At 34.4% G+C, this 25,066-nt stretch overlaps 1 protein-coding gene across 2 annotated transcripts in view; it reads right to left on the reverse strand.

The window, feature by feature from the left end:
* The window catches only part of SDRB (short-chain dehydrogenase-reductase B), a 29,752-nt gene extending 15,620 nt beyond the window's left edge, over nucleotides 1-14,132 (reverse strand). The window contains exons 1-2 of one of the 2 annotated variants that reach the window (XM_022045747.2): nucleotides 13,851-14,132; nucleotides 7,625-7,784 (exon numbers count right to left, since the gene is read on the reverse strand). In XM_022045747.2, the coding sequence (XP_021901439.1) occupies nucleotides 7,625-7,784; nucleotides 13,851-14,036 (346 nt within the window). In that variant the 5' untranslated portion in view covers nucleotides 14,037-14,132. Of the gene's footprint in view, nucleotides 1-7,624; nucleotides 7,785-13,850 lie in introns of those variants that run through there. The other variant, XM_088213434.1, reaches the window with a different exon arrangement.
* Between the last annotated feature and the right edge of the window lie 10,934 nt (nucleotides 14,133-25,066).

The following is a 25,066-nucleotide window of genomic DNA, read 5'->3' on the forward strand; positions in this document are numbered from 1 at the left end:
TCAAAGAGAAAACTGAAAGTCAGGATGTGTCACTACTATATATCCCAACCAATCAACAAACAGCAGACATACTCACGAAAGCACTACCAAAAGGAGATTTCTAAGATTACTCAACATTTATGTAACCTAAATTGAGGGGGAGTGTAAAATGTATTTATATTTACATATATACATATATATAAGGAGTAACTTAGTCTTTTCCAATTTTTGATTCTTATGACAGCTAGGTATGTCCTCCACCTTAACAACCAATTTTTCTCCTCTTCTACTTGTTAGAATTTTTTTATAACCTCTTTTGTTTGGACTGGTGCCTATATAATAGCACTCTTGTACCCGTGAAAATTAAGGAAAATAGTGAAAAGAATTCTCCTCTTCACTTTGTTCAAATTCTTCTTCCTTCATTTCTTCACTAAACATCCAAAAGCACTTGTAATCATTGAAAAGATAAAGAGAAGGAGCACGTCGAACTTGAGAAACGAAAAAGCTGTTATGCCTTCCTAAGAGTAAAGTTATTGAGATTATTCAAGATCCTTCACTACTTAAGGAGAGTTCTATAGAAGTTTAATACAAGGAGGAACCTAAACCAATAACTAGGACCAATGATGTTCAACTCAAGGATGAAGTTGAAGTGCAAATTGGTCAATATATTGGTTTCATCCTATCATCAAGATTCCACACTCATAAATTATTATGTGTTCCCATTATGTTTGCTGCTAAATAGAATGACCAAGCAAAAAGGTTGTTACATTTTCATGGAAAAGCTTGAGTCTCAAGATTTTAAATTATTCACCACTTCAAAACTCGTGGACGAGTTTTCTCCAAAAAGAGAAGAACGATGCAGAATGAACTAGCGTTAAATTTCCTAAATAGTTTATAAATTATAATTATATTAAACGTAAAACTATTATATTATTTAGAATTCTATATTATTGACGAGTATTAACATATTTTTAGTACCTTAGTGTTTTTATTCTTATTATTATTTTTCTATTTGTATTAAGATTAGTATTGCTAATTCTACTAGTTTACTATTTCTTAGTTTAATTCTATTTAGGAAAAGCTTCATAGAAATTATTATACATACTTTTATAATTTCACTTATGGAGCATTCAACTATTCAATAATATTTTGAGAGTTTCTCAATTATCCGATTGTGTAATGCAATCAAACTCTTAAGTATGATGTTTAAAATTTTTGATTACGTAATGCAATCAAACTCTTAAGTATAATGCTTAAAACTTTTAATTATGTAATACAATCAAACTCTTAAGTATAATGCTTAAAACGTCTTAAATGTAATGTTTAAGAAATCCTAATTGTGATGTTTAGATTTTTTATCCCCGAAACTTTAATTAGACAAGTTAACCTTTTTTGTCCTACATCAACAATACCAATAAGAAAACAAAAATTAGTGCAGAATACGATCTCAATTCTTTTGCAACAAGGACAAAGGGATTTTAAAGCGTCAATGTTCCTTAACCCGTACGAGAAAGCCAATTTATCCTAAAGAAATTAAGGAGCAAAGTAGCAAGCAATAAAGATTTTATGATTATGCTCGCTCTAACCATAAAACCCATAACCAAGCAAAAAGGGTGCCCCTCCAAAGGATCCTCACTTCCTTTTCCACCCCATCCCCTTTTATAGAGGAATTTGTTAAGGTCATTACTAATGGATCGAGTTATTGGTCAATGGAAACGAAAATCAATAGGTAATTATAGATATGCTTGTATCTTTCTCCCCTTACCCATTTTGATCTTTAATTTATAGGATCCTTAGGAGAGAGCACAACAATCTCCTGAATAAGAGAAATACTCAAAGCTTTTTGTAAATTTTCTCTCTCTAAACTCTCTCAAAATACTCGGCCTGTAACAGCTATTTCTGGTTGATTTCGGCCGGACAGGCGGGCCTATTCTTATGAGCTCGCTTGGGAGACGGTATCTCTACATTGAGAATAAACCATTCGACTTGATCCGTGAAGGAAGGAACGCGGAATGTGTCCAAGTTTGCGAAAATGGGAGAGGTTTCAGATCGGTATTCCTTGAACGAGACGAGTTTAGAGGTTTCCTGAAAGGGCTCAACGAGTTTTCGTGGAGCAGAAAGCCAGGAACTTGGGCGAAACACCTGGTGAAGAACAACTATGAGCTGTGGCTTGTGCATGGCAGGAACAGAAGAGGTGAGTTTCTTGCATTGATGATCTAGGGCGGTCAGAACACGAAGCGGATTCTCTTTCTGGCCGGCGTCCAATGGAAAGGATGGTGGAAGCTAATGGTAGTTGCGAATTAACTCGCAAATAAACCGATCAAGCCACCGAAAAGTGAACCTCGAAACACAAAATCAGACTTCTCAGATCCTGTACCAAACGCAAAACACTCGGATTCCTCTTGGAACGTCACTATTAACTATCCTCATTGTGCTACCCCGATCACGTTCAACGTTGGATTGGGGAACTTTCAATCCTATGCAGCTGCTCTATGATCTGCGGAGGAAGGAGTTTTCGGGTAGGGCAGGTGATTTCGAACATAAAAACGAGCGACTTTGTCCTGGCTATTCACACTTGTAGAAAGGAGGGGCAAAAAAGGAATTTCAGACATAATATCAGGGGCAGTAATGATGGGTCGGTTGGAAAAGATAACCCAGCGTTACTGGGCCAAGAGAAAACAGAGAAATTCAACAGAAATGGGCCATTAAAGAAGAGAAAGTTCACCTGGAAGGCAAAGGAGAAATGGTCTACTGATCCGTTTAAGAATGAGGAAGATGCTTTAGGGTCGGGTCCTTCTGATGGTGTGAAGCGAAGCATTTTCAACCCGACCCAAGGAGAACTCTCAGGTGCGAAATCATGTCTCGACGCGTCTGTTCGCCCCGAACGGAGTGATGGTGACTTGTGTCTGAGCGACCGGACGAAGAAGGCGGAAAATGTAGGTGATTTGGACAACGAAATTGATAATGGGAGACTTGAGGAACGCCAAGATGATGACTTTCAGTCGTTGCATCATCTAAAGAAGAGGTCATTGTTGATGATTTTTTTGTTTCTGACTCCCATGGTGACAATTTTCTGGATCCTTAAATATATGCAGATGGTGTTGGTTGAAGAGGAAGGTTAGGCTTTAGCTACTTTCCCCTAATCCAGAAATTGAAGAGATTCTCAAGTTTAGTCTAGAAAGGGTTAATGTGGTGGATGGAGTTGAAGAGGGCTTCTCTGCTTGGGTATTGCAAAATATTCAGAAATTTGGAAAAACAATGGGAATTTCTCTTGAAGGTATGAACCTGTTTCTTCGCTATTTTTCTCTGAAGTGGAAGAAAAGAAAATGCTAGCAAGAAAAAAGTGCGAATCCAATGGTAAAGAGAAGAAAAAACAAGGTGGGTATATCTCGAGAGAGCTAAAAAGATTGGAATCATCTACCAACTATGATCGTAAAAGGAAGGAGGATAGCATGGGTGAGGAATTAGAGTTGTTACATCAATGATTGGAAATATTGTCTCTTGAAATGTTAGGGGCATAAACAACCAATGTAAAAGGTTTGTCCTTAGAGGTTGTTTTCGAAAATGGAATCCTTTGGTCCTTTGTTTACAAGAAATCAAAATTGATAACTACATCGAGAAAGTGATCAAGGGGCTTTAGGGCACCAAAAATTTGGGATGACATGGCATTCCTACAAAGGGTTCGGCAAGTGGCATTGTCATCCTGTGGAATGAAGATTTCGTGAAATGCAAGAATGTTATAAAAGGGAAATCCTGTGACAGCAACAAGGCTCCCTGTTCTGATGACTTTAATATGAAATTCCTTCAAACATTTTAATACTTACTAAAAGATGATGTAATGGGTGTTTTCAAGGACTTCTATAGAACTGGAAAATTTGTTAGATCTCTAACCTCCACATTCATTGCACTCATCCTAAAGAAAAAGAATCTTAAAGAGTTCAAAGATTTCAGACCTATAAGTTTAGTGAAATGTATTTATAAGTTAATTGCTAAAGTGTTGGCCATGAGACCATCTAGGATGCTTGGCGAGGTGATTGGGGAATGTCAGCACGCGTTCGGGGAAGGCAGACAAATTCTGGATGTTGTAATGGCTGCTAATGAATTCATGGATGACCTTATGGTTAGGGGGAAAGATGGCCTATTGTGTAAATTGGATATGGAGAAAGCATATGACCATGTCAATTAGAACTTTATGGGTTACATGCTTAATAAGTTAGGGTTCAGGCAAAGATGGCTAGGCTGGATGAAGCATTGCATATCCACCTCTTCGTTTGCGGTGCTCATTAATGGTGGTCCATCCAAATTCTTTGGTGCATCCAAAGGTTTAAAACAAGGTGATCCCCTTTCACCATTATTGTTTATTATTGTCATGAAAGCTCTAAATGGCCTTTTAACCAGGGCTGTTGATCTTCAATTAGTGAGGGAGATCGTGGTAAGTAAAAAGAATCACGAGGTTCGGGTGTCTCACCTATTTTTCGCGAACGATATGCTCATATTTTGCCAACCAGATGTGAGGTACTTGCTGAATTTGAGATGTGTTCTCCTTTATTTTCAGACTGTACCCGTTTAAAAAATTAATCTCGATAAGTTTGAGTTGGCCAGGATTGACGGGAATGGGGAGGCTAATTTGTTTGCAAAGGTGTTTGAGTGTAAAGCGATTAGGTTCCCCATGAAGTACTTAGGTGTACCTATGGGGGCCAAATATAAAGACACTACCTCTTGGGAGCCAATTGTGGAATTATTTGAGAGGAAACTTGTAGGGTGGAAGCGTAACTTCCTTTCAAATGATGGTAGATATACCTTAATCAAAAGCACTTTGGCCAACCTTTCTATCTATTATCTTTCTATCCTTTCGATACCAGCAAAGGTGGCCAAGAGACTAGAATCAATTCAATGTCGTTTCCTTTTGGGGGATGTTGATGGGAAACACAAGTACCATTTGGTAAAGTGGGAGGATATTAAAAGACCCAATTGTTTGGGTGGACCTAGCATCAAGTCTATGGTGAAAATGAATGATGGTCTCCTTGGCAAAATGGTTGTGGAAGTACATGATTGAGAATCAAAGGTTGTGGAGGAGGATTGTGGAGGCTCGTTGGGGTGACCCTAATACGATTTCGAGAAGTAAACTCTCTACTCCGCATGGCAGGGGTTTATGGCAGAAGATCTTATCTCATTAACCCCAATTCAGCCTATTCTTATAATGGAAGCTAAGGAAAGATAATAAAATCAAATTTTACATTGACGAGTGGCTGGAGAGGGGTAGTCTCAAAAATTATTTTCCGATGATTTTTTCTATTGCCCAATCGAAGAACATGCTCATTGAAAATGCGTATCAACAATCCAATGGTAATGTAAATTGGGACATAAAGGTTGTAAAAAACTTAAATGATTGGAAAATTAATGATTATGTGGAGATTCTTAAGGTGTTATCTTCACAACAAATCTCTTCATCTCCTGACAAATTTGTTTGGAATTTAGAGAAGTCTGAAAGATTCTCGATTAGTTCCTACTACAACTTCTTAATGAAAGATACTGCGGTGGTTCACTGGAACTTCCCTTACAAACAAATTTGGAAAACGCATATCCCTCCGAGAATCGCTTTCTTTGCGTGGGAAGCCTGTTGTAAGAAGATTCTCACATCAGAACTAGAGGACAAATTCTTGTGAACGAGTGTTATATGTGTTTGATGGTTGAGGAATCCTATAATCATTTGCTGCTTTGGTGCCACATGGCTTGGGACCTTTGGTGTGTGATCTATGGGTTGTTAGGGATTCAAAGGTGATAGCGGGTTCGGTCTATGAGAAAATTTGGGTTGGGATGGGTATATATAAAAAGAAACATTGTAAACATTATTCCATTAACTGTTTTATGGGTTATCTAGAAAGAACGGACTTGAGAGCTTTTGGGGGCAGAGTTAGCAGCCCATATAGCATTAGAGATAAATGATTGCATTCTTTTGGGACCATATTGTGAGGTCATGACATTATTAGGGATGTATATTTTAGGAATGTCATTGAGACCTTAACTCTTTTGTAAATCTTTTGTACATGGGTGGTAATCTCGTTTTGGTACTCTGTTAATACAATACTTTACACTTTTTATTTTAAAAAAAAAATTATTATCTTATCTAATCCCCTTATTTCTTAACTACTAACTACTCATACTTAACACATAACACTACATAATATTCCTACAAAATAAAGTACTTTTAACACATACTTAGTTACTAATTATTTAGTTCAAAGTTCTTCTTCCTTCTCTGATACACCTTGGCAAAAAGTGTTATTTTTCCACTAAAAGAACTCAAGAAACACTATAGAAGGGAGGGGGATACCATTAAAAATATCTAAATGCATACTCTAAAGCTTCTAAGCCATGTAGTAATAGAGGAAAAGGTGGCCATGGGATTCATCTCTAAATCCTACAACCAGAGTAAAACTTATCAAGCTGCCTTTGATGTAAAAGAATATTTAAAATATCCAATTTTAAAGAACATTAAGTGGCGGTTACCAAATCTATTCCTAAGAATACCTTAGAATCAAAAGGTGGGTTGAAGAATGAACTAACATAGATTTCCAAGACTACATTCAAAGGTAAGGTAATTGCTTACTTAAGATGTGGATAGAGTGGACAGACGGGTTACCAAGTCCCAACAAGAAAAACTTACACGCTGAAAGTTCATATCCGAACAGATTATGGTTATGTATCCCATGAAGATGATGATTTAGCTCCAAGTGAACAAGCAAATGCCTCTTTCTTTTCTGTAGTAAGGTTCATATCCGAAAACCCTAAAATACAGTAAGAAAAACTACCATGTCTTCACGTTGCTCAAGATCTTCCCTGAAAGACCTACCAAAGTTCCATGCAAGGAGAATTTGGAACACTAATTGATTGATATATTGATTTCATCTTCCTGCTAGGATCTTCTACTCATAAACAATTGTATATTTCCATTATCTTTACTATTTAACAGAATAACTAAGTACACAGTTTACCAAATCTTCATAGGGAAGCTAAAAGATTAAGGTTTACTTTGTTTGTCACTTCAAAACTCGATGAATTTTATCCAATCAAGGGAGAATAATGCAAAATGGGACAAATTTTATCCAAACAAGGGAGAATGATGCAAAATGGGTTGGCTATAGATTATCTAAGTAGGTTACAAATTATAACTAAGTATAAAATTATGGTGTTACTAGCTTTGGAATTTTATTATGTTAATATTTAGTTTACTTATTTGTATGGGTATTATTATTTTCTAACTTATTCATATTACTATTTCTGAATCAGATTCTATTTAGAAAATATTACTTAAGAAACACAGCAAATATACATAATTTTACTTTTCAAGACAAACTTGAATTATCCAATAAAATATTTGAGGATTTCTCAATTCTATGATTGTATGATGCAATCAAATTCTCCAGTATGACGTTTTAAGATTTTAGATGTGATATATAACGTTCAGTCATTTATTCCTAAATTCCTACATCATTCTTATTTCTTTTTTTTTTTTTGAAATAAACATCATTCTCATTTCTATTCCATAAAGTTGAAATTTGAAGAAAACTCAACGAAAAGCCTAATGAATAAAAAATATTTAAATGACTGTTTGACACAAGAAAGCGTAAATGTAACAAACAACCTGTCCGAAACCCATTAGGAGACAAATCCTCGGCTGATACAAGAAAATTTCCAGCTGCAGCATTCACAAGAATGTCAAGCCAGCCAAAATGTTTAAAAGTTGATTCAACAACTCTTTTTGCATCTTCTTGTTTGCGAACATCTCCCTCAAAGCCAACAGCCTTCATAAATGCAGATAGCAAATACAACTATGAGTTGATATTATTAACTGAACAACAAGAGTTAATACTATTAACTGAAAAAAAAAATGAAACAAAACAAAAACCTTCTTGGAAAATATACATATATAGGTCAAGAATAACGAAATAGATCAAAAGTCTAGTTGATCTTATAAAGGCATCTCTTAAAAAGAGATAATATAGTGAAATTCAAAGTTACTGCATTTACAATTCGAATAATTTATATATAATTTAACAAACTGCTCTTCCTCAAATGTTTCTTTGCATTCATACAAACAATCTCATTGCTAACTTCTAATCTATTTCTGAACAGTTGCACCCTTGCGACCCAAATGCTGTGCATGGTAATAACTATTAAAACTAAACCACAATCACAATCAATATCCCCCATAGCAACTAGATATAGAACAACTGAAATAAAACTTACTCAGAATTATAGTACTATTCTGGACTTTGAACAGCGCTTGCAAATGATTATCACGAACATTACTATAACCTAGCTACCACATCTACCATTGTCTTAGATTTCATAATTACAAAGATATTATTACTTTACACAATTGCAAGAGGATAAGTTTTTGAACAAGAAAATTCAAATAATATTTTCTTGATTATGATGCCGCTAAGAAACGTTTGAATCGTAATGGAACCCTAGTCCAATTACGGCAGGCAATCTAAAAGGAAAACTAAAAAGCTTAAACCATAAAAACTCCAGAAAGAAAATATTGTCCTAATTCTACTTAAAAATATAATAAAGTGAACCAAGACTACTGCCAGCATCTTATAGTAACAAAACTAGAGTAGTATGACAATAACCCAGGACCACTATAAATTGAACAAAAGAAACACAGCACGTTAAAACTAGAAAAATGATTTATAATTCCAAAGTCAAATAGAAAGTCTAGGTCCAAACTCATCTCATTCTATTGCACTGGAAAAAATCTTGTCCTTGAGGCTTTTTCTTTCCTTGGAGAGAAGAAGGAAGGAATAAATATATATTAACAAGGCACCTTAAGGATGCCACTGACCTACAAAAACTTTAAAATTCATTCAAAATATCTATTAGGTCACCCAAGTTCTCATCAAAAGAAAGAGCATAGAAAGAAGATCTAGAACCATAGAGGCCTAACTCTACTAAAGCAAAAAACCAAACCCTTGAAAGCCCTTTTTCTTTCCTTCCAAATGACTTGTATGGTAGTTAGGGAAATAATGAGATTTTTTTAGCGATTAACACCATGGATACGTTGCCATGCTCTGATCTCTTTTCTTATGGAACTTGCTATCACCTATCTCAAACTAATGAACTCAATGGCAATACACCAAAGGTGGAGGGAGAAGGGATGCCATGAAATAGATGATCAAGAGTTTTTGTCGCCCTCTTGCACAAGAAGCACCCACTAGTTAGAATCTTCTCCTTTTGAAAATTGTTAATAGTGACTAGCCACCTCCCAAGCAAAAAACACAATTCTAGAAGACAAATCTAGATTCCAAATGTCCTTGTAAGCAAAAAAAAAAAGAGAAAGAAATTGTCCCAACTGGATTAATTTTCTTCAGACACGAAGCATGCAAAACTCTAGACTACCTACATATCTAGCCCCTTTTGTCAATCCAAAACTAGGTTATAATTACCTTCCACCAAACACTACCCTCAGCATTTATGTCGCTAAAGCAACTCTCCAAGCAAAGTTTTTGTTAAAGTAAGCGAGACTTCTAAAATGTCAAGGCCTTCCATTGAACAAGGAGGTTTATTGTATCACACAGCACCAAATATAATCTCTTTTAAGCCTCAAAATCAACCCACAAGAAACAACATTTGATTGATTCCAGCCCCTTTGCCACTAATTATGATTACGAATAAAGACAAAACAAATGAGCAAGTTTGACATTGTGCATTTGATAAGACTGAGTCTACACCTTTCAGACAAGGTTCTGCATTTCCATCCAACCAACCTTTCCTCGAACCTGTTTCTATGGAGGGTTTTCAGGCGATTTTCATGGCAATTCTATCTTTCTTAGGGTTTAAATACTCCGTATTTCATGATCGTTGTATGGTAAGTTTTGAATGCTCAGCGTATCTTTCCGATTCCAAGTCTTTTCAGTCTTCTTCCTCCCTTAACTCCTTTCTTTTCTCTTCTCTTCGATCTAATGATCTTTTCTTTTCATTCCCACACTCAATGTCACCGGATACATGTCAAAAGTACCAGGCATATTGCCAAAAGAAAATATTCTTTCTTCATCACCTTATTCTTTTGTAGACAAGACATGGAAGAAACATCCACACCAAGACCTTATCCCCATTTCAGCTCATGACAGCTTGAATAATCTTAGATCTCTCATGCAAATCCCTCTCCACTAATCCAAAAATTTAAGTCCACGCCATCAAGATTCAGCCATCGGTTAAAAACCCCCTCAAATTCTCAAAGTATCATCAACTTGCGTCCTCAAAACCGAATGATCCTCGACAACTTGATCGTCCAACTCCATCTTCTCAACATAGATAAAATGCTATGGGGAGTGTTCCTATCACCTTCCTCAGTCCAAGTCGCTAACTTTGCTGCCACAAAGTTTCTTCCATGAATAGAAGATTTGCGAGATCCATCTTGACATTATACATCCTGACTCTCCTTCTCATTATAAAGCAAGCCTCTCTACTCCTCTATGCTACCATGCATTGGACGTTCCCTTCTTGCTTCAGAATCCCCAAACTCTTCCTTGCTCACTGCTTAACTTTAAAGCTAAGTTATGTAACTTTGAATCTGGTTTATGTGCAATGTTGCAAAGATCAATGGTTAATTGGGATCGGTTTTGGTAGATCTAAGGATCAAGCAATTCATTTATTTCAAGCAATTGAACATAACATGAGGGAGGAGGGAGGAAAAACCCTAAATCCTGACAAAGGAAAAGGTTATGGCGGACAAGACAAGGGAGCTACCACCCGAATTCTCTACTCCTCTATTGTTACTACATTCACACAACATGTTTCTTCCCCTCACATCAATATCCCACCCAAGACGTTGAAGATTCTCATGGTAGACCACAGCCAAAGGCAAAAGAAAATCTCCTTCATCAACAATCTCATTAGGGCCTACCAAGAGAAGTGGCCCATAGCCAGAAGTCTTGGGAAAAATTGGCTCTAACTCAAAAAAAAAAAAAAAAAACAGAAGAAGACTGGCTGTTATATCTTTTAGTTTAAAGAAGAAGAATATAACAAAGCAAAGCAACCTACACCAATACCTTCAACTAGGTCCTTGATAACCAAGCCACCAACAAGCCTAACCAAAAGGACTATCGCTTTCTTCTTCTTTCTTCCACTTCTCATCAGGCCTCTTTACTTCAACAACTTACCCTTCTCAGCAGTTGAGGCCTTTGGTGCTTTTGAGCTTAACCATAATAAGTTTTATCGACAATTCCTTACAGATAGGGGATTTCTTAAAATTCAAACTCATGCAGACCTGAGATAGACAATGCTTCCCTGCCCTCTATTGCCAACATCACGAACAGAAAATCAAGCAAAAAAAGACGATTTGCAAGCTAGGCAAGAGAACCACACACCACTAAGAGCTTGACCCAGCATATGGCACACAAGAGGAATCACGATTAGACTGAAGAATAGTTAGACCAAAAAACAAAAAGAAAAGCCAAGGCACGAGGCATATATGGGTGGTTTGATTCACCCTTTGCCAACATCACTTCTAAAGCTTTCTCAAATCTCAACCAAGTTTCTACCGTTAATGTTTTCTGAAAGAAGATTCTCTTGCACGACTCCCCAACTCGCTTTATGAGAATCGAAAATGTGCTCCTCATTGGCACCACCCTAATCCAAAATTTGTGTCTTGGTAACTTCATACTTCTTACCTAGGAACTCTCAGCTTTCTCCTAGTGAAAATCACCAAAAGCATTAAGCCACCCGCCTCATGTCCCTAAAAGAGTATAGAAGGTGCCTCTAACATTCTTGGACACTCTCACAAGATCAACTATTCCACCTCAAAAGCAATGTTGAAACATTTGCGCTCAGTTACCATAAATCTTTGGGAAAGACAACGACAAGAGGAGAGGAAAAGAAACATAAGAGAAAAGCCTGGTTAGGATAAAATAAACCTACTCTGAAGGAGAGAGATGAAATTGAAGCTTTCCTTGTTCTTGAGTTTTAAAGTATCAAAGAACCAAAGTCATGATCTTTGAACAACCCAAAAAGATTTATAAATTTCCTGAGACAAAGACAAAAGTGATTGACAAACAGAGAGAACTATGAAAGACAGTAGATATTATGAAATCAACCTGACACATAAGGCATATATTGTATAACTGTTCCATTCCTCTATGTAAATTACCTAATATTAGTTCACAGTCAATAACATCTTAACCATCTAGAGTAATGATTAGATGAAGAACAAGATGCATTAATGGGTGGTGAGGTCCCATATTGACTATTATGTATTTTCCCTTTACTAGTATATTCATAAGTTTTTCCTCAGATTCATTCTTGCATGAATTATATTGCTGACAATGAAAGAAAGGTCTGTAAAATACAAGATCTAATAAGTTAACTAATACAATAATTAAATTTTTTTATTCCCGAATATCAAACTGATCAATTAATTCTTTGTAATGTGTTCTATTTTTCTTTGACAAATAAGAAAGTAGTTGCTGACATTTTCCCAAAATTTTTCTTACTCCTGAGTTTCATTCCCACCATCGGACATTGGCAAATTCATCATTGAGTGAATGAGTCTAAAGCAATTGCAAACTCTTTATTGTCATGATCTTCTTCTACTGTACTCCTTGGTGCTTTCTGCTTGTTCTCCAAAATCTGAAGTCACCACCCTCGCTTGGCCTAATTTCCCCCATTACCACAATATAAATGCAGCATGACAGTGCTGTACATCCTTATAAGCTTGCCTTGCAAGTTAGAAGCATTCTTGAACTCTTGCATTAGACCTTTAGAAACATTCCAGAATTTCTCCCTTAATCCATTAATTTAGTTTTCAGATAGCCTCCATTTTAATAGTCAAAGACTTCTTTGTTTCTTCATAATTTCAAGGAGAAACATCAAGTCTTCCCTTAAACTTAGCATTAATTCTCGTGCTCATAAGATTCACCATGCTCATACTCCACTTGAGGTACAAAATGTTGGGAGGAGACTTGCCTGCCTACTTTGGAGTTATTGAACTATTTTGGTTATGAACAATACTGTAATAGTAGTCGTCAATAATAATCCATGGACAGTATTGACATCATCCATTAACAATGCCTGCTAACACTTCTGAATTTCATATTAACACATGAAATGTAGCGTAAAGAACACTTCAACAGGGTGTCTGATGTAGTCAATTTTTCGTTAACAGGAGCTTATACACTTTCTAACTGGGTTGTGGGTTCTTTTGACATGTTTGGTAAACAATCAAAAACTTGTAAGTTTAACAGCTTATAAACTCTTACAATAGCATTTTTAGAAAGTTATAGGCCCCTAAATTTTATTTTAGACAGTTTAAAAGTTCGCCAAAAAATGATGTTATTGATAAAAAACAAGAGACCTTATTACCTTATAACAGTTCTGAAAATTTTAATATCAATCCTTAATTAAACACGTTGTTTCAGAGTATAAAATACACATTTAACAAATTCATAACAGTGATATTACATCTGAACATTTTGCAACTGAGCACATTAAACAACTACCTTTTTTTTATAATTTTATCTTTTCAATAATATATCTTTCTCAATTATTTATAACGTAAATTGAATATTACCAATAATTACATGAAGTCAATAATCATAAATTAACATGAAATAAAAATTTAAATTGACTTCAAATTTTAGTAATTAATTCCTACTTTATATTAATTTATCTATAAAATATAGATAACTAAATTATCTACGGATTATCTACAACTTATCTTTTCTTATCATTTTATCATATCCAACAACTTATAAATTATATCTTTTAACAAATACATAAATAACTAATACTATATACAAGCTCCTGTTCTCATGATTCAAAAGCTTATTTTTAGGGGGAAACAACAGTTGTAAAGTAGAAATTTCTACCGGAATTCCAAGAGATTGAAGAGCAGAGACAGCAGCTTCAAGAACTTGCTTGCGTCGACCCATGATCGCAACAGAGGCACCATGTTTACCAAACTGAGCTGATATCTCAAATCCAATCCCTGAACCACCTCCTGTTACCAGCGCGACCTTCCCTCTTAATATGTCCGCTTTGAATGGCGACTCCATGGCTTTCAATCTCGTAAACTCTGTAACTTCCCTGGCTTTTTGCTAGCCGCTGAAAAGCGAAATGCCCTGAAAAACCCAACAAGCGCATTTAAAGAGAAATCGATTCCCTTCATAATCCTAATTATTTATTTAATCTGCATTAAATTTGGAGTATTTATTGTTTGCTATTTCAATTAAAACATTAATTTTTTTAATTTTTTAAGTTAAATTATTTTTTATGTTAATATTTTTTGTTGACTCACCATCACGAACAAATTTTAAGAGATTTATTTAAATTGACTAATTAAGTTTTATTTTTTAAAAAGATAGTTGAGTTCTGGTTGTTATTATATCATTGTGTTCTCAAAATATTCATTATACTATTGTAAGTGATAGATTTTTCAACATATTAAATTCTAAATAATCACGATTTTATTAAATTCAAGCCTTTAAAACTTAAGATATAAGACAATTTCATTAACTATCTTAAAGAATTAGAAAGAAAGTTACAACCTGATGTACCAGGCACAAAATTATAGATCATTTATTAGATTTCTAAATTCATATCATGATAAATATTTAAGAAACTCAATATGATAGAAAAAATATACATTAGACACTCTGGCATATATAGTTAAAAGATCGTTCTTGTACTCATTGTTCTTAAAATAAATATTTTAATTATGTGAGTTCAATACATGCTTTTTATATCATCTTTTTTATCCATCATTTGTGTTAAAACAAAATACAATATAGGTAGGAGGTTCGACTAATTCAAAATCTTTAAATAATTGTAACAAAAGGCAGAACTTTGCTCGCGACCAAAAATCTTGAAATAAGTAGATAATTGATGACAATCTCAACATAAAATCTTTCGATTACTCACTCTCATTAGATGCTAAAGAGACCATATTAGGGTTATAAAAGATTAGGAAGACAAATTGTTTTCGAATCAAGAAGACATTACAAATGCCTTCTGCCAATCCTTTGAAGTAGACTATAGCTCCTCATCCTCGACCTTCCATCAAATCTAGACAATCACTTTAATTGTACCGACTCATATAGATAAGGAGTGTTGTGCCCTCCATGATAATGGTGGAAATGGGTTATTGTACGATGTTGTAAAGTGATGATTTTGGAAATGTGCAAGTGTTTATGTTTGAGATTATATATGCCTATGTGTTTTGTTAAATGCATATACTATGATATAAATACACTACATACTAATTGTTGCTATAATTATACTTTCACTACTTACTAAGATTATGTTTCATAAAGTTATAACCATTTTCATATACCATGACTGAATAGGCTTAAAACCATGAGGAAGTTTTTAAGGCTATAATAACTCAAGAGCCAAGATCTCTAAGATTATTATGAATCTTGGAGTAACTTAATTATTCAAAATTACAGTCTCGTATTTTGTATAGTATCGTAAATATAAATGGATATATAAATGTTACTACTATTAATTTCAGCAATTAAGTAGATAACTCACTAACCTAATGTTTTATTTTCTCATTTACTTTTAACAGATGAAGCTAACTTCATACAGTGGGTAACCTTAAAATAAATTATAGAATTATTGTATGTTATGGGTATTAAACTATAATAATAGAAGCAGTTATCAACACATTAAATTACCTTAAATGTGTTTTGGTCTCTCATCTCATCTGTAAAAGGAGCACAAATTCTCTTTTCAAGTTGTCTTTCATCAACTAAAGTTATAAAGTTTTGTGCATAATAGTTAGATAGAGAAAAGAAGTGAGTCAGAGAATTAAGAATTTTTTTCAATTGGTCTCTCAATCACGTTATGACTGCATCATCTCAAAATGGTATGTAACTCTAATTTTCTACTGTCTTTCTTTTCTTAAGATATGTTGAATTTAATAAACAAATGACTTTGGCATAATAGTTTCTTACATTTGATATTAGAGCGAGATTGAATTCATACATCTTAGAATTCTACTAACAGTTTATATATATATTATTACTAACAATTTATATATATATATTATTATACTAACTCTTAATATATATATATTATTGTAATAACAATTTATATATATAATTTTACACTAATAGTTTATTTATATATATATTATTGCTCTAATAGTTTATTTATATATTATTGTATTAACAGTTTATATATACATTATTGCACTAACAGTTTATATATATTATTACACTGATAGTTTATATATATGTATATATTAATATATTATTACACTGACAATTTATATATATATATATATTATTATACTAACAATTTATGTATACATATATATATTACACAAATAGTTTATATATATATATATTAAATTACAATTAATTTCCAAATTTAAATATGTATGTATATTTTATACAAATTATGGTTTTATAGTTTTATGACTTAAGATTTATTAACATGCCGAGTTACCAAAGTAACCCAGGTTGATGAGTCTTACGTTGGTTAAACTACATTAAAGAATTAAGAGAGACTTATAAAAGAATAATATATATATTTTTATAATTATAAGATTGAGACTAATTCAAAGGAGAGTCACTTTCTACTAATTATGAACTTATAGTTATTTTTGTGTTATTTAGATAAATAACAAAAAATAACGTGTAAAAGACATAAAATATAGAGTATTTTAAGCCCCTTTGAACGAACATTAGATATGCTAATATTTTGGTCTAAGAAAAAACTATAGTGATATCAATAGTTTATCATCTATAAATTTAATATTACAAATATACTTGAGGCCTTACTATAAGCATTGTTCTATGTTTATAATTCTCACTTAACTGTATTCTCTTGCATCTGGAATGACAAATTTTGATGGGTCAAATTTTGCTGAGTGGTATGAGAGGGTACAATTCTCACTAGGTTTATTGCATCTTGATCTGACTTTGATAATTGAAAAACCTCATGAAGCTATCAATGATAGTACTCTGGAGCAGAATGAACAATTCAAAACCTGGACAAGGTCAAACAAACTCAGTCTTATGTTTATAAGAATGACCATTGCCACTAACATCAAAACTTCTCTCCCTCAAATTGAGATAGCCTCAAATTTTTTAAAATCTGTAGATGAGCGTTTCAAACACCCCAATAAGTCTCTTGTAGACATATTGATGGTATGATAGTCAGAAAGGAATTCAGCAACACATTTTGAACATGGCCAAAAAGGCTGCAAAACTTAAGACATTTGGTATAAACATGGATGAGTTATTCTTAGTTCATTTTGTCTTTAATTCACTTCTTTCGCAGTCTGCTCCATTCAAAATTCACTATAACACTAATAATGAACACTAGAATATGAATGAGCTTACTAGTAAGTGTATTTAGGAGGAAATGAGATTAAAGCAAGATGGACATAATTTTACCCTTGTAGTTACTCATGTAACTATGAAGAATAAAGGTCAATCCAAAAAAATAAAGAACATTCAACCAAAGAAACAAAGTAGATCTAGGGAGAATAACTAGAGTCATGATGGAAAATTTACTATGAGTTGCTACTTTTATGGCAAGAAAGGTCATATAAAAAAGGAATGTAATAAGCGTAAGGCTTCGTTCGAAAATAGAGTATGAATATGTCTTTTGTATGTTATGAATCAAAACTTACTGAAATTCTTTCTAATACTTGGTGGATCGATTCTGAAGCCACAACTTACGTTACTAATTTAATACAGGGATTCTTACAACCCAGAAACCGAAAGAAAGTGAAAAATTCATCTATATGGAAAACCGTCTCAAAGTAGAAGTGGTAGTTATAGGTACCCATCACTTATTATTAGAGACTGGTCATCAGATGAATCTTTTGAACACTTTTTACGTTCCTTCGATTTCTAGTAATTTAATTTCATTATCCAAATTAGATGTTGTTGGATATTCATTTTATTTTGATTGTGAAAAAGTAAGTTTAGTGTTTAATTCAATGATAGTTGTTTCTGTTATTTTATATGATGGTTTATATAAAATTTGCTTGAATAATGAATTTGCACAAGCTTTAGTTACCTTATATTCAAATATTGGATCAAAATATAGTTTAATTAATGAAAACTCTTCATTCTTATGGCATAAAAATCTAGAGCACATCTATAAAGAAAAATTGAGAGATTAGTGAATGATGGAATTTTACAAAATCTTGCCTTCATTGAATTTCAAGTATGTATAAATTGCATAAAAGAAAATCAAACTAAATATATAAAAAAAGATGCCACAAGAAGTAATGAGTTTCTTGAGATAATTCATACGGACATTTACGAACCACTCTCCATTCTTTGTTTCACTGGAGAGAGATATTTTATCACCTTTATAGATATTTTATCTCGATATGATTATGTATATCTAATGCATAAAAAATCTCAAGCCATTAACATCTTTAAAATATACATTACAGAGGCTGAGAGATAATTAAATGAAAATGTTAAGGTTGTGAGATCTGATTGAAGTGGTGAATTCTATAGTAGATATGATGATTCAGGATAAAACCCTAGTCCATTTGCCAAATTCCTAGAAAAACATGGCATTCGTGCTCAATACACAATGCTAGGTACACTGCAGCAAAATGGGGTTGTTGAAAAGCGTAATCATACTTTAATGAAAATAGTTAGGAGTATGATGAGTTACTTTTCTGTACCTATTTCTTTATGGGGTAAAGCCTTAAAGATCACAATGTATATCTTGAACAGAGTTTCTAGTAAGGCAATATCTGCAATTCCTTTTCAAGTTATGGACTGATAGGAAACCAAATTTAAGAAATTTATGTTGGATTTTTTCTGACATGTGGGCTTAATATGGGGCTTGGTATACATATTAGACTATCAATTTAATTAGTTGATTTAAAAGTGATTAAATATGGTTAAACAGTATTGGACCTTAATGCATCAAGTTTAAGTATGACCTTGTAATACACATATATTATTTTTGTAATATTCTCGTTTTATGATAGACGAAATAGAAATTGCAAAACTTTATCAATATAAAAGGTGGTTATGGTCTCCAAATCAAAATATCACAATTTTATTTTTCTGAAATCTCGTCACCATAAAAAATTAGTTTTTTGAGGCATCGTGTTGATTCGAAACACTCTACTGCTGGACGCGAACAATTTTTCCACAATGGATCCAGATATACTTCTGTTTACATTTCTCATTAATTCAATACAAGATTGTGTATTTACTTTTACAAATTTATTGATTCGAAAAGTATTTTTATTCTAACAAGTGGTATCAGAACATTTCTTGTGTTGAATTTTTTAGATTCAATTTTTTTTGTGATTTTGGATTTTGAGAAATATATATGTATATATATAAGGATTATAAATATATATATTCAGGATCTAGAAAATACATATATATATGTATTTTTAAATCAGAATATATATATGGATTTAAAAAAATAAAAAAAATAAAATATGTGTATATATATATATATATATGTGTAGCAGCCCCGGAAATTTAAAATGGAAATTATATTATAAATATCAAATGCGGAAGCGAAGTCAAAATTTGAATAACACCCCTTACACTAAAACCAAAAACGTGCTCACAAAATATAAAAGATTAAACTATCTAAAGGAGAAACTTGAAAGTAAAAAACTACGAATGTGACTAGGGAGTCTTTAGGCGTCCCCTTCGTCGTCCTCCTGCGGAACCGGCTCGGGAACGATGTCCTCTTGATCTGAAATGATTAAATAAGGAATGAGCTACACTAGCCCAGTAAAGACATCACGATATCTCACCGTCACGGAGGTAAAGGTGGGTAGAAAACACAAAAAGACCAATGGAGCATAATTTACAACAAATCCTTTTATTAATAATAAAACCTTTACCATTCACTTACCTCGGTGAAATTCATAAAACAATATACGAAAGCAATAACATCATCATCATCATGAAAACATATATATGAACTGTATAACATAATACCTATCAAACTTTTCGTAATTCAATCGTTACACAACATATTTTCCTAATTCACCAGCCCACTAGTATCCATGGGGATCCATAGGGGTCCCGCTACCCGTTAATCCTTAACACTTGAAATCCATTCCAGGGTCGTCCCCATACCCCGTCCGGTATGGGCGCCAAATCATAGACCTCATTACCCCGTCCGGTATGAGGGTGAAACGGGTCGTCCCCATACCCCGTCCGGTATTGGCGCCAAAACACATAAGATCTCCATACTCCGTCCGGTATGGGAGACCACAATCCCGGTAGGGTTCCTTATGGACCCAGTCCGTCCACCATCTCCCAGGATATCTAGTCAGGCTGACCACATTATACCATTACCCATTTACATAATTTTTCATTCTCTTTTTCCTCAGTCAACATCATTAATCCACATACAAGCAAGCTAACAGTAATTTATGCTAAACAGACAACATACAGCATCAATATCCCGGTCATTTAATCCATAATCAATAAAACAGTAAAATATGTACACAAAACTATAAAATGAAAACATCGAACCTCATGCTGCATTTAAAACTGTAAAACAGGCCAAATAACAGTTAACCGACAAATACACTAGACTTAGGCTCCATTAGCGACCTTAAGCAATTTCACACATTCGTTGATTCATGAAATACCGTTTTATCATTTATTGAACTTTAAAACCGTGATAGGAAATAAGGTATGGGGTCCTTACTCGTTTCGGGGTCCGAACACGGCTTCACAGTGCGCTTGCAGGCTGTCCCTAATTTTCCCTGAATTTTTTCTCAGGGAACTGAAACGCACTACTGGTACCTGCATGTGTTCCAAAAAATCCCAAATTAGGCCCAGGGCCCCTTTCGGCCAGTATCGCAACTCCGGCACGGCGGCTCCGCCGTGCTCCGGCGACGGCGCCGCCGCTTGCGGCGGCGGTTTGCCTCGGGTTGGCCGTTTTCGGCCGTTTCCGGCCGAATTCGGCCACACTCGCATCAGTCCCTGCGAAAAAACAACCCTAGGGCCCTCGGGGGGCCAAAAAATCACGGAAAAACGGAGCTTACCGGCGGCGGCGCTCTCGGGTGCGGCGGCTCTCCGGCGAGGTTCGTGTTTTGGTGATTCAGCTCCGGTCAACCTGTAGAGAAAAGAATGGTGATCACGGTGATATAAAAATTGCATCAAACGGAGGCCGGGTAGGGCCTCATCGGAGGCAAAAACCGAGAAGGGGCACGGCGGCACCGCTGGGCTTCGGCCGTGTATTCCAGCCGTTTGGCCGGGATTTTGGCTCCGATTTGGCCACAGGAGGAATCAGCGTAGAAAAACGAGTCGGGGGTATGAAATTTACCTCGATCGGCGGTCAGAAATTTTCCCGGTGCGGCGGCGGGTGGCGGCGGCCGGCTTCTGGTTCGTCTTCTCCGGCAAGCGGCAGGCGGCTAGGGTTTGTGGTCTGGTCTGGGGGTTCTATTTATAACCCTTTGCCTTTTGATCTCAGCCGTCCATTTTGTTTTAATCTGGACCGTCCGTTTTTGATTGAATCTGGGCCGTCCGTGCGATTGCATCTGGGCCGTCCGATCGCACGCTCGATCTGGGCCGTCCGATCGCACTTACGCGGATGGCCAACGTGGTCCGTTCCGGAACGACATGGTCTTGCCACGTGGCAGGTCCCGGTTGGCCGGGATTGCTGACGTGGCTGCCGACATGGCTTTTGTTTTTTTTCGGCCCCTTTCCGGGCGCTACAATATGAGTTTAAGATGTGTATATATGGGTTTTCTTTTGTGTTTTTAAATTTAAGTTATGTGGTCTTGGTCTATAAAAAGGAAAGAAAAAGAAGAAAAGAAGGAAAGGGTAAGCCCATTTGGGTGGGCCAAAGCCCAAATGGATTTGGTTTGGGCCAACACGGCCCAGACCCAACCCGATCTAGGACCCAATCGGCTATTTATACGACCCGATCACCCAGTTGATCAGTAAACGGTCACTTGATTTACGGGTCAACGGTCAACGATCAACCCTTTGATGCAAAAACACATAATTTTTTAAAAGTATATTTGGTCATTTTGTGATTGATTTTCTTCCTAATTTAGTTTAAATTTGATTTTAATTTTGATTTTTAATATTGGTATGCATATACATATTGAAATAAATTGATTTACACAACATATTACTAAAATGACCTCCATTGTGGATAATTTATTTATTTCATAATATAAACAGTTGCATTGATGTAATTACGTGAATATTAATCGGTCCAAAAAAATGTTATTATTTAACATTATTGCATTCTATTTTTGTCGTAATAAATACGTGACAGTTATTTAGTATAACATATGAATTTTACATTGGCATAAAGGAATGTTTATTATTTGATGTATTTGTACTGTCTATATTTAATTACTGTTACAGGGTACCACTTACAAGTTAATATTATATCCAAAGATAAAGTGTTAATGGAGTGTTCGGTGTCTTGAGATGAGAATATAACTTTATTTAAAATTTATTATTAAATTTTGTGATTTACAGTTTTATGTGAGTATTAATTAATTTATTTTTTGTATGTTCTTTATTCAGCTTCCTTTTCTATTGGAAGTATCACTGCGAATATTGATTTCATCCCAATGTTGACTCTTGTACACTTTTGTCGACTCTTGTTTCCATAAAATATAACGTAGAATGAAACATCAAAGAGTACATAAAGGAGATATCTGATTTTCAAGCTAAGCTTGGGGAACTTAGTTTGGATATATGAGAAGAAATGTTGGTGTACGTTGTTTTGATCTCTCTTCCTCCACAGTTCAATAATTTTAAGAAGATATATTATGGTCAGCAGGAATCATGGATTCTCAATGAGTTAATATCACACTTTGTTGAGGAAAATGAAAGACTAAAGTCTGATAAAACAAAGACTGCTTAGTTAGCTATGATTTCAAATGCTAAGAAGAATAAAAAAAAGAAAACAATAAAAGATATTACAGTCTCAATTAAATAGAAGAAGCAACAAAAGGTTAAAAAAAATGTTTGTTTCTTCTATAAAACTCATGTACACCAGAAGAAGCAATGCACTAACTATCATGCATGACGAGCAAAGAAATGTATGGTTATTAATTTTTTTTTGTTATGAGGTTAATTTAACTGTATCTACACACACCTGATGGATAGATTCTGGTGCCACAATCGCATCAGTGTATTTATGCAAGGTTGCCTCCATTGTCGTAAGTCAAATGATGGTGCCAGATTTATTTATATGGGTGATGGCAAACCAGTCGATGTGGAAGCAATTGGCAAGTTTAGATTGATGTTAAGGACTGGATTTTATTTGGATTTAGAGAAGACTTTTATTATACCGTCATTTAGATAAAATGTGATTTTTGTTTCTGTATTAGATAAATTTGGTTATTCATGTTCATTTAGAAATGAAAATTTTAGTCTTTTTCTTAATTCAAATACGGTTGGTTCTGATTCTTTATCAGCGCATGATAATCTTTATTTGCTTGATTTGCTTTTTATAATGAATGCTTGTATGTTGGTACAAGAGGTGTAAAGAGAAAATTAACGAATGAGAATTCTACTTCATTGTGGCACAAAAGATCATTGTGGCACAAAAGATTAGGTCACATCTCCCAAATGAGAATTAAGAGACTTATGTTAGATTAAATTCTAGATCCCCTTGATTTTACAGATTTTGACAGATGTGTCTATTGTATCAAAGAAAAATAGACAAATATTAAGAGATGAGGTGCCAATAAGGGTATGGACGTATTAGAATTCATTCATACAGATATTTGCGGACTATTTCCTATGGCTTCTTAAAATTTTCAACAATATTTCATAATATCCATAGATGATTTTTCTAGATATGCCTACTTGTATCTCATTCATGAGAAATCCTAGTTCCTAAATGAGTTCAAGAGTTTTAAAGTAGAAGTTGAGAACAAACTTAACAAAATAATTAAGGCTGTTAGATCTGACCGTGGTGGTGAATACTATGGTAGATTTGACGGATCAGGTGAACAGTGTTCAGGGATGTTTGTTCGATTCCTAGAAGAATGCAGTATCATCCCATAGTACACCATGTCAGGTTCTCCTAGCATGAATTGTGTTCCTAAAAGGTGAAACAAAATACTTAAGGATATGGTGAGAAGTATAATTAGTCATTCTATCTTACCTGAATCACTATAGGGAGAAACATTAAAGACTACAATATATTTACTCAACAGAGTTCCAACTAAAGTAACTATAAAGACCCTTTATGAGCTTTAGACATGCAAGAAGCCTAGTTTGAGATATTTGCACATTTGAGATGTCCAGCTGAAGCTTGACCTTATAGGCCACAAAAAAAAATTAGACTCCAGAACTATTAATTGCTATTTTGTTGGTTATTTTGAATGATTTAGGGGTTACAAGTTTTATGGATGTTAAGTTTGAGACGAAAAATACCCAGTTCTTTAAGGATGTTAAGTTTGCAGGGGGATAAAGAGTTCGACACCTTGCCTTTAAAAAGGAATGGGTCGATATTCCTATTCCCTCAGTTGCTCTTGACAATAATCAGGATCAGGTTCTTATACCTAATATTATTCAAGAAGCAACTCTAGATTAAAACAATGTCATAATATTTCTCGTTCTTGCTCAACGAACTATTCCTGAAGCACAAACCTCATACCCTTAGTAAGTTATGCCATTAAGAAGATCCACTAAAGAGAGTAGAAATACAATTTCAGATAATTATATTGTATATCTCCAAGAACATGAATTTGACATTGATACAGTGGAAGATGATCCTATCAACTTCCATCAAGCCATGTAAAGATTTAACTCTCAAAAGTGGATTGATGCCATGAATGAAGAGATAAAGTTCATGAAGGACAATGATATTTATGATCTTCTCCCATTGCTTGAGGGTACGAAACCCATTTGTTGCAAATAGATATTTAAGACTAAGAGGGATTCAAAAGATAATGTGAAGAGGTACAATGCCTATCTTATTGCTAAGAGTTTTATATAGAAAGAAGACAACGATTATAGAGAGACTTTCTTTCCAGTTTCATCAAAAGACTCTTTTAATACTATAATGGTTTTAGTGGTATATTTTGATCTTAAACTACATCATATGAATGTTAAGACAATGTTTCTCAATGGTGATA

The sequence above is a fragment of the Carica papaya genome, chromosome 2 (genome assembly GCF_054855325.1).
Source record: "Carica papaya isolate Zhongbai chromosome 2, ASM5485532v1, whole genome shotgun sequence".
NCBI lineage: Eukaryota > Viridiplantae > Streptophyta > Magnoliopsida > Brassicales > Caricaceae > Carica > Carica papaya.